Here is a 14,422-nt window from a genome sequence, read left to right as displayed (position 1 = left end):
CCCCCCTCAGCCTTCTAAATTCCAATGAGTACAAACCCAATCTGCTCAGTCTCTCCTCATAATCAACACCCCTCATCTCTGGTATCAACCTGGTGAACCTTCTCTGCACTCCCTCCAAGGCCAATATATCCTTCCGTAAATAAAGGGACCAATACTGCACACATTGTCACTGACATGCAGAATGATTGATTCAGTGATCAAATCTGATATGAACGTTGGTCGTAGTTTTGGAAATTTTGGCTACTTAGAGGTGACAGAACTATTGGCCACCCAAACAAGGCCACAGATGAAAATGGGTTGGAATTGAATCTTGGAACTGAAAATCTTGCATACTTACAATCTAAGGTGCAAAACTTTAATTTGCTAATATATTGAGTGAAGTGGGACATAGTGAGCACAAGTGAAGCTGTTTTGTGTGGGTGAATGTATATGAACAATAAGTTTAAGTTTATTTATTTGTGTCACAAGTCGACTTACATTAACACTGCAATGAAGTTACTGTGAAAATCCCCTAGTTGCCACACTCTGCCGCCTGTTCGGGTACACTGAGGGAGAATTTAACATGGCCTCGGCACCTAACCAGCACATCTTTTGGACTGTGGGAGGACACCGGGGCACCCAAAGGAAACCCACACAGACACGGGGAGAATGTGCAGACAGTGACCCAAGTCGGGAATCGAACCCAGGTCCCTGGCGCTGTGAGGCAGCAGTGCTAATCACTGTGCCACTGTGAGGCAATGTTACTATGTTATTTAATCACCGCGAGTGGTCTGTAATTATGGAACTGATTTATCACTACAGCCACACCATTGTTCATTAATCAGATTTGCCCTGAGGCAAACGTCGGTCTCTAACTCCAGTTTGTGGCTTCACTGTCAATTCCATTCCATAGGTTGTTTCTTGTCGGAGGCTCCCTTAAATGGCAAAGCTTCAGAATGAATTTCACTGCTCCTAAGAGTACGGAGACAGCACTCGTGTCAGCTTTAGTTTTTGGCTCATTCACATTTAATGAATGGATAAACTATTAAACAGTCCCCGAGTATTCTGGTTTCACTGTTACATGCAGATTATTCAGGAACATCTTCAAGGGGCCAAATTATTTCCAACTGGCCTACATTTCAAACTGATTTACCAAACATTCAATTGTGATCTGCAAAGGTTACAACCATCAGGCGCAAGAGTTTGTCGGAGCCTGGATATATAACTAATTATTCAGGACAGAGACTATGGGCCTGATTTGGGAGTGAAATCACGGTAAGGTTGGGCGTCGGGCCTATACCGCAATCTGCACCCGATTCTGAGCAGGTCGTGGCTTTACCGACACCCGATTCGGGCGCGGGTCCGGCCCGCACCCGGGCAGCCCAACGATTTAAATGCATTTAGAAATCATAGAAACCCTACAGTGCAGAAGGAGGCCATTCGGCCCATCGAGTCTGCACCGACCACAATCCCACCCAGGCCCTACCCCCACATATTTACCCGCTAATCCACGCATCTCAGAACTGTAAGGGGCAATTTTTAACCTGGCCAATCAACCTAACCCGCACATCTTTGGACTGTGGGAGGAAACCGGAGCACCCGGAGGAAACCCACGCAGACACGAGGAGAATGTGCAAACTCCACACAGACAGTGACCCGAGCCGGGAATCGAACCCGGGACCCTGGAGCTGTGAAGCAGCAGTGCTAACCACTGTGCTACCGTGCCGCCCTATTTGCATGCATTTGAATCAACTTAATGAACAGCGCGCCCAACTCTACCGCCAAATCCCACTTTACCGCCTTCTGGCCCGATCCGCGTCCGCGCTGTAACCGACCTGCAAAATAAAAGACTGAAGTCGCTGCTGCAGCCTCCGAAGAGCGGGGTCAGAGACTGCAACGGCTCTCTGACCCAGGTCATCTTCTAGTCGGGGCGGGAGGAGGGTGGGAGGAGGAGAGGGGGTGTGACGTCTCATCCCTGGGGGGGGGGGGGGGGGGGGGTTGGGAGGGGAGGGAGTGTGACGTCTCATCCCCTGTGGGGGTGGATGGGAGGGGAGGGGGTGTGATGTCTCATCCTCTGTTGGGGGGGGGAAGGGGTGGGAGGGGAAGGCGTGTGACTGATCATCCCCTGGGGTGGGGTGGAGAGGGGGTGTGATCCTCTGGTCGGGTGGGTTCCACTGCCTGTCTGTGGCCGATCCCTCCTGGCACCATTACTGGTACACTACCAGCCACAGATTACTCTTCCCTGCAGGTGCGAGAGAGCGGGAGAGATGGCTGTGGCTGGTAGTGAACCAGTGACCAGAGGATGAGACGTCACACCCCCTCTCCTCCACCCCCCCCACTCCCCCAGGGGATGATCGGTGACACCCCCTCTCCTCCCCCCGCCCAGGCGATGATCGGTCACACCCCCTCTCCTCCCCCCCCCCCCCCCCCCGCCCCCCAGGGGATTCCACGCCCGTTTTGGTAAAATCAGGCCCTTAGACTCAAAATGGTAAAATTCCCCCCTATATATATCTTTGCCAACAAGCGGAGGAAGTTCCAAGTAGCAGAATCAGCAAAGGAAGGATAAAAATCTGAATGGCCATATGATTTGTTCAATCCTCTGCTACTTAATTCTGTTGCACTGGAAGGTGAGATAAAATCGCAAATTGTGAACAAATGTACCTCAGTTGTATCTCGAAAAGAAGTGAACTGTCACCAGTTCTAGAAGCAGATTGCACATGAGGACACTCTTTATTCATTCTTGGGATGTGAGCGGCAAAGTCCAATGTTTTCTGTCCACAGATTAGCAGTTAAAAATTATGTCTCGTCATGTTTTAGTGTTGTTTAATTGTTAAAAGTTAAGCTGATTCATTTGTTATAATTAAACTGTGTAAAAGTTTTTTTGATAAAATCTTCCCAGTTTGTCAGTGGAATTGTGCCTGGAGTGAAACATCTTGTCCTCACACTAATGCCAAAGCAGAAAATTGTTGGGGTCTAGTCTGGCTTCAGAATATACTTTGGGGTTTCCGATCTGGTTCCCTAACTGGAGTGCTAGCCATGCAATGCTACTTCGTCCTAGATGATGTTGAACTTGTTCAGTGCTGTTGGAGCTGCACTCATCAGGCAAGTGGAGAATATTCTGTTGCCTGTCCGATATTCCACCTGAAGTCCTAGGACTGTGGATCATTCTAGATAGACCCTGACGACTGCCGCTTGCTGCTCCTAACAGTCCAGAATCTGCTTCATGCTGATGTCACCTGGGAGATTGGCCAGTGACAATTGTAAGGAGGCTGTGACATGAACCTGAAGGAAAAGGAAGGCTTGCACTTATAGACTGTCTTTCATGACCTCAAGACATATGACAAAGTGCTTTACAAACGAGAACATATTGTAGTCAATGTCGTAATGGAGAAAATGCAGCAACCAATTTGTGAACAGGAGGCTCTCTGGAATAGCAATCTGAAGTTGATCAGGCTTTTTTTTGTGACATTGATTTGAGGGATAAATATTGACCAACGTGTCAGGAAGAATGTCCTGCTATTCACCAGAATAGTGTCACAACATCCTTTTATGTCCATCTGAGAAAACACATCAGGCCTTTGTTTAATGTCACATCCAAAATTCGATAACTCCAACATTGTAGCTCATCCTCAGTACTGCATTGAAGCATCAACCTAGATTATATGCTTATCATAGAATCATAGAAACCCTACAGTGCAGAAGGAGGCCATTCGGCCCATCGAGTCTGCACCGACCACAATCCCACCCAGGCCCTACCCCCACATATTTTACCCGCTAATCCCTCTAACTTACACATCCCAGGACTCTAAGGGGCAATTTTTTAACCTGGCCAATCAACCTAACCCGCACATCTTTGGACTGTGGGAGGAAACCGGAGCACCCGGAGGAAACCCACGCAGACACGAGGAGAATGTGCAAACTCCACACAGACAGTGACCCGAGCCGGGAATCGAACCCGGGACCCTGGAGCTGTGAAGCAGCAGTGCTAACCACTGTGCTACCGTGCCGCCCTTATCTGGAGTGGATGTCAAAGTGGGAGGAATGAAGAGGCCTGCTACTTTGATACCCCTTTATTATTTTTAGAAATCTCCCCTAACAGAAAGAAGATTTGTCCTTTTAAGAGTCCATTTTGGAAAAGCCCATCTTATTTATCAATGTAGTTTGTCCATTTATTTGGAGCTCTGGTTTGCCCTTTTAGTCCTGATTTCCAACGTAGCTGATCACCAAACCTCTGCACTCCGGGCAAAGAGAAGTGAGTTCTCATTTTGTCGCAGCAGCAGTTCTGTTTCTGCACCGCAATTAAATGTTAAAGAAGTTATCTTTACAGAAAGCTTCTCTCTTTTGTCACTTCATCAAGCGTTAGCAACCTGAGATCTCAGTTGGGAAGTGCAGAACACTTGATTACCCACATGGCCTTTTTCTGTGCTGTAATGTTTTATGAATCTAGGAGCCATTTGGAATGAATGAATTATTGCGACGCTGATAGGAGGGATCCCACGACTGTCCTCAGTGCCCTGAGCTAATGAGGGGATAGATCAGCCAGGCTCCTGTCTAATGGTTCCCGATAGAAATTGAGCACAGGATCAGGCTCAGCTGGCTTCTCCTGCTTTTGGCCAGTATATTTGCACATATAAGTTGGCCACTTAGGTGAAATACGTGAGGAGAGGGGGAAGGGGAGGGGAACAGTTCCCATAAACGTGTACTGGCGTGTGTCAGCGGTTTTTATAGGAGGATGGGAAAATATGAATGCGCACTAACAACAAAAACGCACACAGTGACAAACCTCCTTACAAATATTGCAGAGACTTTGGAAAAATGAAAGACAGTTCAACATCAGTGTGGGTGCGTGATGGCCTGTGAAAGCAATGGACAGACGCAGAGACTGGGCTTCATCCGTCCAATGCTCCACTGTTTTGAGTCGATGGATTGCATCATTTTATTTGCTTTACTTAGTACAGAAGGCACCAAATATTTTTCTGACCCTCCAGGCTTTGTTTTCATAAAGATAGTTTCCTTGTCTCACATGTTTGCATTAGCTGAGTAGAAAGCTCTTTGGGGCTTTTCCTTCAGAGCTTCTGTTGCTACTCTCCCAATCTAAATAAAGACTGGAGTCAGCAACTTCCCGGGTTTATAATTCCCTGCCATTTCTTGCTGGAATTATTTTTCCTTCCTGTTTTGGCTTTGACCCTTTCTTCAGCTGTCAAGTGGGTTTACTTGTTCACGACTTGAGTCATCACGGAATTTATTATTTATCCACTCTGTTCAGTCATAATGTGAAAGGTGCACTAAAAAACACTAATGTAATATTTCGCTTACCTCAGCAATACATTCCTGTTCTTCTGATTCTTCTTTTTGCTCTTTCTGTTTTGGGACAATATCAACTGGAATTACTCTTTGTGAGATTCTTATTAAGGGGCTGGGGAATTTTGTACCCATGAACCCAACAACATCTGTTAGATATAAAATATCTTCTCTTCTAATATCTCCCACACTACAAACTGCTTTCACATGTGGCAAACTGTAATAATCTGTGTGGTACACTGACCTTGAATATGATGTGTGTTATTTACAGCTCCGACATTGAAGTGAGGCTGTATCAGACGCGGTGTATCCCTCACGTAGTTTGGGGTTCATTCCTTAATGGAATCCCATCTTGTAAAATACTGGAGAGGGTGCAGAGGAGATTCACCAGGACGTTGCTTGGACTGGAGAGTTTCAGCGATGAGAAGAGGCTTGTAAGGCTGGGGTTGTTCTCCTCAGAGCAGAAAAGGCTGAGGGGGGGACCTGATTGAGGTGTACAAAATTATGAGGGACATCGATAGGATAGATAGGAAGGAACTTTTTCCCTCAGTAGAGAAGTCAATAACTGGCGGGACATAGATTTAAGGTAAGGGGAAGGAAATTTAGGGGGAATTTGTGGAAAAACTTTTCACCCAGAGGGTGGTGGGAATCTGGAACTCAGTGCCTGAAAGGGTGGTAAAGACGGAACTGTCACAATGTTTAAGAAGCATTTAGACGAGCACTTGATATGCCATAGTACACAAGGCTCTGAACCAAGTACTGGAAACTGGGATTAGAATAGATAGGTGGTTGATGGTTGGTGTAGACACGATGGGCCGAAGGGCTTCTTTTTGTGCTGTAAAAATCTGTGGGCACGATCTTACTTGCTGTTCCCGTCACTCTCCCGCTGCATCGAATTTGGAAAATTTGGCGGCCAGCCAAATCTTCATTCACTGCAGCAGGATGGGAAAATCTAGCCAGCGTGAATGGTGGGATGATTCCAGCCTATGACTATATAATACTCAGTACGCCTTATACGATATGATATCTTATGCCCTTTATATAAGGCCTTGATAATAAACAATCCTTGCTCATGCCTTTACATCGTTTTTTTTAAATGGTGAGTACACTTTAAATAGATATTATTGCACTTGGAAACTACAGATTTAAATTGTGCCCGGCACTGCGTGAAGGGATGCTTTACTTTTGATCCTACTATGCAATACATCATTCCCCGACTATGAGGAGAGATGCTGAATTATTCCTGGACCTCTGGCCAGCTGCTTGGCAATGCCAAGAACACTGTGATTACAGGCACCAATATTTCCCTCTGTGAGCCAGACAGACTAGCTCAATTTAGCAGGGAACATTTTGCTATTCTTAGTGCAGCTTACTGATTTATCATCAGGGATGGCTACCAGTTATTTATCTAATGGTTTGTTTACATTTAATACACCAATTACTTTTTCCTCAAAAGATTATTACACTCTGCTCCCCCAAGTCTGAATATTTATTTTTCTGTTCTCGTGCAGATGTTGACGAATGCGCTGTGGTCAATGGAGGTTGCCAGCAAAGTTGTGTCAACACCCAAGGGTCCTTTTACTGTGAATGTGAGCCTGGGTACAAGATCCACGCAGATGGTCGCACGTGCATCAGTAAGTTTACACATTGATGTGCACACTCGCATATTATATGACCTGCTGACGCACATTGTGTTAATCTGTATAGTTATTTTGAATAGTTCTGTCAATGCATGGAGTTTCAGAGCCCAATGAATATGATGCCCTTCCGGCAGTAAATTAACATCTTAAAAAACGCATCTTCGAAAAAATGTTTCCTCATTGCTTTTGTTCTGTCCCTTATTGGTCTTTTTATTTTATTTATTAGTGTCACAAGTAGGCTTACATTAACAGTGTAATGAAGTTACTGTGAAAATCCCCTAGTCGCCACACTCCGGTGCCTGTTCGGGTACACTGAGGGAGAATTTAGCATGGTCAATGCACCTAACCAGCACGTCTTTCAGCCTCTGGGAGGAAACCGGAGCACTCGGAGGAAACCCACACAGACACAGGGAGAACGTGCAGACTCCGCACAGACAGTGACCCGAGCCAGGAATCAAACCCGGGTCCCTGGCGCTGTGAGGCAGCAGTGCTAACCACTGTGCCACCATGCTAGGAAACATGTAAGAAAAAACATGACAGGATTACAGAAGGAACCCATTTGCCCCATCATGTCTGCATTGGATCTCTGAATGAACAATTCACTGAGTACCATTCTCTCGCCTTCTCCCCATAACCCTGCACATTCTTTCTTTTCAGGTAACAGTGAATGTGGTTTTGTTTGCATTCTTCAATTGAACACCCTTCCACCACACTCTCAGGCAAAACATTCCAGTCCCTAATTACTAGCTGCATGAAAATGTTTTTCCTGCTCCCGAGACTGTAGGGGGAAATAAGATGGAAAGTGAAACTTTTAAAAAGTAGACAAATGAAACAATGGAAGAAATGAAATTTTAAAAAAAGATAAATAAGTTAAAATGAAATGAAATAAAATAACAGTTGTAAGTGATCTTAAGATTATTTATTAGTGTCACAGGTAGGCTTACGTTAATACTGCAATGTAGTTACTGTGAAAATCCCCGAGTCACCACACTCTGGTGCCTGTTCGAGTACACTGAAGGAAAGTTTAACATGGCCGGTGCACCTAACCAGCACGTCTTTCGGACTGTGGGAAGAAAAAGAAGCATCCAGAGGAAACCCATGCAGACACGGGGAGAACATGCAGACTCTGCACAGACAGTGACCTGAGACTGGGAATCGAACCCAGGCCCCTGGCGCTGTGAGGCAGCAGTGCTAACCACTGTGCCACCCCATCCATTGACTCTGTCCACACTTCCCACTGCCTCGGCAAAGCAACCAGCATAATTAAGGACCCCACGCACCTCAGACATTCTCTCTTCCACCTTCTTCGGGAAAAAATTACAAAGGTCCGAGGTCACGTACCAACTGACTCAAGAACAGCTTCTTCCCTGCTGCTGTCAGACTTTTGAATGGACTTACCTCGCATTAAGTTGATCTTTCTCTACACCCTAGCTCTGATTGTAACACTACATTCTGCACTCTCTCATTTCCTTCTCTATGAACGGTATGGTTTATCTGTATAGCGCGCAGGAAACGATACTTTCCACTGTATGTTAATACTTGTGACAATAATAAATCAAATCAAAAAATCAAATCCACCTTCTTCCATCAGGAAAAAGATACAAAAGTCTAAGATCGCGTACCAACTGACTCAAAAACAGCTTCTTCCCTGCTGTCATCAGACTTTTGAATGGACCAACCTCACATGAAGTTGATCTTTCTCTCCACCCTAGCTATGACTGTAACACTACATTCTCCACTCTCTTGTTTCCTTCTCTATGAACAGTATGCTTTGTCTGTATAGTGCGCAAGAAACAATACTTTTCACTGTATACAAATACATGTGACAATAATAAATCAAATCAAACCAAAACCGTGCCACCTGAGGAGAGGAAAAGAACTGGGAGAAATTGATTTTATTCCCTCTCAAGAAAAACACATAAAGCAAACAGATTGCCTGTTTATGTGTCTTGCCCTGTGGAGCATTTGAAGCCGTTTAAAAGAGATCCCTTTGAAAGAATCTGTGAGCAATGTAATTATAACATGTGTGCAAACAAGACGTACAAAATGGGCAAGGAAGGGAAGGTGTGAGGTTAAAGTGGTAATCCTTCAATCAATTAGGAACAGTAATCCTCACTACCATTGTCAATCTTTTTGACAAAGCAATTAAACTAAATCAAATTAACTGAGGAACAAATTAAAAGGGGCAGTCCCAACCCCCCCACCCCCCCCCCCCCCACCCCCCCCAGCCCCACAAAAAAGGGAGCCACCTGAAACAAAAGACAAAGTAGAACGGAAACTTAAAACATCAAACTAACATGCGATTAGAGGGGTCGATAATACACTCCAGCCCATGCGGTGCCCAGCGGGCACGGAAGGCTTCAACAGTGCTCACTACCATTGTCAGGGACACAATTTCTTACTACAGACGTTCATTGAGCTATCTCTTATTGCTGCTGACCTCATCTGCATCCATTGCCAAGTACAGTGGCTCCTTGTAGTTTGTTTTTTTCTTTGCTCCACCTCCATGTACAAGTAAGAAAGTATCTTAATCCACTCAGTAAATTCACTCTGGGATCACCATTCCTTCAAAATTGAAAAACATTGTTGATGATTTCTTCCTTCCTTCGACCCAATTACCTTGTTCTCTCACAGGTGCTCCCATTCTGCGCACCAATCACAGTGATATTCCACTTTGCCAGTCTAATAAGGATACCATTATAATAGCTTTAGGCCAATCTTGCCAGCTCAGATAGTTGCCTCACTCCTACAGTAGAAATTCTGGCTGGAATTTTCCAGCCCCCTCCCACCGGTGGGATTCTAGCCCTGCCAAAGTCAACAGACATTTAAATGCCTCATCGGCGGAAAGTTCCGGCCTCCAAGTAGAAGAATTTCTGTGTGAATGTTTAACACACGTGTACCACATTCCTGTGTGCGCTACTTGTATACAGGCATTAAATCTTTTGGTTGTTTTTTTTTGCATGGGCCAACCTTTCGAATACCCTCTCAAAAACTTAAATCAGGACTGTTAAGTGTAACAGAAATTAAAGGTGACAGTCTTGGGTGGCACGGTGGCACAGTAGTTAGCACTGCTGCTTCACAATGCCAGGGACCTGCGTTCTCTTCCCAGCTTGGGTAACTGTGTGGAGTCTGCACATTCTCCCCCTGTCTATGTGGGTTTCCTCTGGTTTTCTCTCACAATCTGAAGACATGCTGGTTAGGTACATTGGCCATGCTAAATTCTACCTCAGTGTACCCGAACAGGCGCCGAAGTGTGGGGACTAGGGGATTTTCACAGTAACTTCATTGCAGAGTGTTAATGTAAGCCTACTTGTGACACAAATAAATAAACTTAAACTAGGCTTTCTGACTGTATCGGGAAGAGTGTCCTGCGCCTTTTTAATGGGTTGCTATTGTCATTTGATTGGAAAACCTAAGCCACATCGTATGTCATATGCCGGCACATTCACTGCTGTCTTACCGTATTTACTAATCCTCATTGAGCTGTACAGGGGGTGAGGTTAGGCCTCTGAGCCTCAAGGTCGAAAACCATAACTGAGCAGTCATGGAAGGTTTTCCTTGTTTTTCAGCCCCTTTGTATTTTTTTGCTGAAGTCCCTAATGCTTTGATCCCTATCTTGGATCTTGATGGATAGGTGTTAATTTGAGTGGCGGGTGCGATGGCGTCCCATTCTTTTGCGCAGCAGGCTTCAGATGTGTTTGCTGTAGAACAGTCACCAAAGTTTTTCTTTTGAAGAGAACTGGGGAGGGAACGAGAAAGGAACTTTACCTCAGGGAGAGAAGAAACAACCCCAGGATTTTTCCACATCATTAAGCAAGCAGCACTTTGAAGCTAAAAGGTCATAGACTTATTAAAGGCAAGACTGGCATTATAGTTAAACTGTTGTTATTTGATGCTGTTCCTGCTTAATCGCACCTTAGCGTGACCACTTTGAGTGGATGCTCAAGTCTTCGGAAAGATGAATAACTTTCTGATCAACCCAGAGGTTAAGAGATGCTGTGATTAGTGGAATCACCGTTGTCTGCACAAAGGTGGAAGCATTAATTACACAGACGGTTCCAGTCACTGTCTCTGTGCTGATCATCTGTGCGGTGCCATTTATATTGCTATTTTGACCTCTTTATATCTTGAGTAAAGCTGTCCTGCGTCTTGATTTCACCAATCTTAATTGCTTTAATTGCTTTTTTAATTGTTGCTCATTTTTTAAATGCACGCACTCAGTGTTTTGGGATAGGAGTCAGTGGGACAGATTTTCATAACCCTTGCATCCCCAAACACACTTATTTGAGGGGCGGGGGGAGGGGGGGGGTGGAGGGGTGGCGGCTGATCTGTAATACTGGATCATAGAATCATAGAATACCTGCAGAAGGAGGCCATTTGGCCCATCGAATCTGCACTGACTCCTTGACGGAGTGGGCAGAATTCTCCCCAAAGAATTCTAAGTGTTGGATTCGCGGGAAAACTGGAATAATTCACGCTGGTTTTTTCAGTGGTAGTTCACACTAGAATCTCCCACACACTGCACTGCAAAGGCCACCAGTGTGAATATCATTAGATTTCAGGGGGCAGAGCCTATTCACGTTGGAGAGGCTGGAACAGCAGGCCTCGGTGCATGAGTAGTGGCTCCGAACTGTCAGCCTCTCGTTTGCTGGCCAGCCCAGGACCCCCGCAGTGCTGCCCCCTCCCAACTCACCCACAGCCCAATCACGCCCCCCCCCCCACCGACCATTCCCAGCCCACCTCCCATCCCGGACTGTTCCGATCTCATCACCTCCCCGCCCCCAGACTGCCCCGATCTCCAGCCGCAGACCCTCCTTCCGGCAGACCCCATCCCCTCCTGAAGGCCGCCCCGATTGCTGGCTTCCCTCCAGTCATGATGTGGAGATGCCGGCGTTGGACTGCCCACTAACCTGAAGAAGGGGCTTAGGGCTCCGAAAGCTTGTGTGGCTTTTGCTACCAAATGAACCTGTTGGACTTTAACCTGGTGTTGTTAAACTTCTTACTGTGTTCCCTCCAGTCCCCAGCAATTCTAATGCAGTGTGGCAGTGGGACCTCCACCCCTACCGATCATCTCCTCGGCCCCGCCCCCTTGGCACTGCCTCATACCTGATGGGCAGTGCTGAGGTGTCCCCTGGGCATGGGCACTTTGCCCCTGAGCATGGGCACTTGTTGGGGGCACAGGCTGGCACTGCCAGGGTACGGCATCTCCACATCAAGGGTGCCCATGCCCAGGAGGCACCAATCTCCTCCGTCACCTGACCCCATGGGGAACCCCCGATTGCCCCCCCTTCACTCCAATGGGGTCAGTCTGCCAGCTCCCTGAAAGTGGGGAGCTACTCCAAACTCCACTGGAGTGAAACACTCTGGCGCGGTGGGAGGGGCTAGTGGGCCTGGAGAATTCAGTCCCGGGCCTGCTAATAGCATTTAAATGCCAGCCCGCCTCCCCGCAGATTTCTGGCATGCAGGAGACCATGCCGGAAATCTGACGCTGGGAGACGCTAGCGGGGTGCGGATGCTTGCAGGAACGCCATAAACTGCCCCCCCCCTCCCCCCCACCCGATTTTCCTAGTCTGTTGTGTTAAAGATTCAGCACAGCGGGATGGGAAAATCACCCCCAGTATCTTACCCTGGCCCTCTGCTCCGCCTTATCCCCATAACCCCACACATTTACCATGGCTAATCAATCTAGCCTACACATCTTGGGACACTAAGGGGCAATTTAGCATTGGCCAGACCACCTAGCCTGCACACCTTTGGACTGTGAGAGGAAACCGGAGCACCCGGAGGAAACCCACGCAGACATGGGGAGAAAGTGCAAACTCCACACAGTCAGTCACCCAGGACCGGAATTGAACCCGGGTCCTGAGTGCTGTGGGGCAGCAGCGCTAACCACTGTGCCAAAAGGATCTCTGCCTTATGTTGTTAAGTGGGGATGCGGGTGCTGAGAATGGCAACTACAAAAGGTGTAGGGCATGGCAGTCATTTAAATGAGGTGGGAAGAAGCATTTTTGATCAGCTCGCATCATTTTTTTTGTTTGATCATTGGCAGAGAACACATTTAGAGAGGATAAGAAAGTGTCTCTTGGGTCCTTCCTTTGAGCCTGTAGGAGAGTCACATGACTTCTGGCTGCAATGCCTGGCTCACAGCTGGATGGCCCCGGGCACTGTAACATGTCAGACCCACGGCAGCGGCTGAATTTCCTCCGCTCCAGGCACTGGGCTCTCCAAGTGGTTGGGCCTCTGGCTGGATTATGTCTGTACCATTAAAATGACATGAACACGGATTTATGGGTGAGTTAAGTCAGGGGAGATGGGAGTGATCTCCATCCACCAACCTTGTCTGTCGGGGCTACAAGACAGTCGTCACCAATGTGATTTCAAAAGAAAAGGATTGTTATTTGTGTCTTCTGTTCTGAAACCCATTAGCTGTCAACTCCTGTTCCATGAACAACGGTGGCTGTGAGCATGAGTGTATGCAGATTAGTGATAACCACTACCAGTGCCTTTGTCGACGGAATTACCAGCTGAAGAGAGATGGGAAGCACTGTGAACGTAAGCCATGGTTTTTACAGCATAAAGCCAAATATAAAGCTAGCCTTAGTAATGGTGATATGAATGATGACAATCATTGTTTTCAAAGCCCATCTGGTTCACTAATGTCCTTTAGGGAAAGAAATCTGCCGCCCTTACCTAGTCCGGCCTATATGTGACTCCAGAGCCACAGCAATGTGGTTGTCTCTTACCTGCCTAGCAAGCCACTCAGTTCAAGGACAATTCATAGAATCATAGAATCCCTACAGTGCAGAAGGAGGCCATTTGGCCCATCGAATCTGCACCGATAACAATCCTACCCAGGCCCTATCTCCCATAATCCCACTTATTTACCCCGCTAATCCCTCTAACCTACACCTCCCGGGACACTAAGGGGCAATTTAGCATGGCCAATGCACCTAACCCGCACATCCTTGGACTGTGGGAGGAAACCGGAGCACCCGGAGGAAACCCATGCAGACACGGGGAGAACGTGCAAACTCCACACAGATAGTGACCTAGGCTGGGAATCAAACCCAGGTCCCTAGAGCTATGAGACAGCAGTGCTAACCACTGTGCCACTGTGCTGCCCCGGGATTAGGAATGGACAGTAAATGCTGGCCAATGTCCACATCCCACGAAAGAATAAAGAAAGAAATATATAAATACTGTGGCTATGAGAGCGGGTCAGAGGAAATTCACCTCCTGATTCTCCAAAACCTGGCCACCATCTACAAGGCCCAAGTTAGAGTGATGGAATGTACTGGAATACTCTCCACTTGCCTGGAGAGGTGGAGCTCCAACAACACTTAAGAAGCTTGACACCAAGAGAAAAAGCTTTTCACTCAGATGGTGGTGAGAATCTGGAATGCACTGCCTGGGAAAGTAGTGGACATTGGAAACCTTACAACCTTTAAAAAGTATTTGATGAGCACTTGAAATATCATAACATTCAGGGATATGGGGCAAGT

General features: G+C 46.8%; 1 protein-coding gene across 1 annotated transcript in view; it reads left to right on the top strand.

The window, feature by feature from the left end:
- Positions 1 to 14,422, top strand: part of egfem1 (EGF-like and EMI domain containing 1) — a gene marked incomplete at its 5' end in the record, with an annotated part of 303,107 nt that overhangs the window by 206,854 nt on the left and 81,831 nt on the right. Inside the window, 2 exon segments of the mRNA XM_078204089.1 lie at positions 6,792 to 6,914; positions 13,347 to 13,472. Coding sequence (XP_078060215.1) covers positions 6,792 to 6,914; positions 13,347 to 13,472 — 249 coding nt within the window.

Source organism: Mustelus asterias, chromosome 3 (genome assembly GCF_964213995.1).
Source record: "Mustelus asterias chromosome 3, sMusAst1.hap1.1, whole genome shotgun sequence".
Classification (NCBI taxonomy): domain Eukaryota; kingdom Metazoa; phylum Chordata; class Chondrichthyes; order Carcharhiniformes; family Triakidae; genus Mustelus; species Mustelus asterias.
Note: the sequence above shows the minus strand (reverse complement) of the source record. Positions and strands in the feature narration are given on the sequence as shown.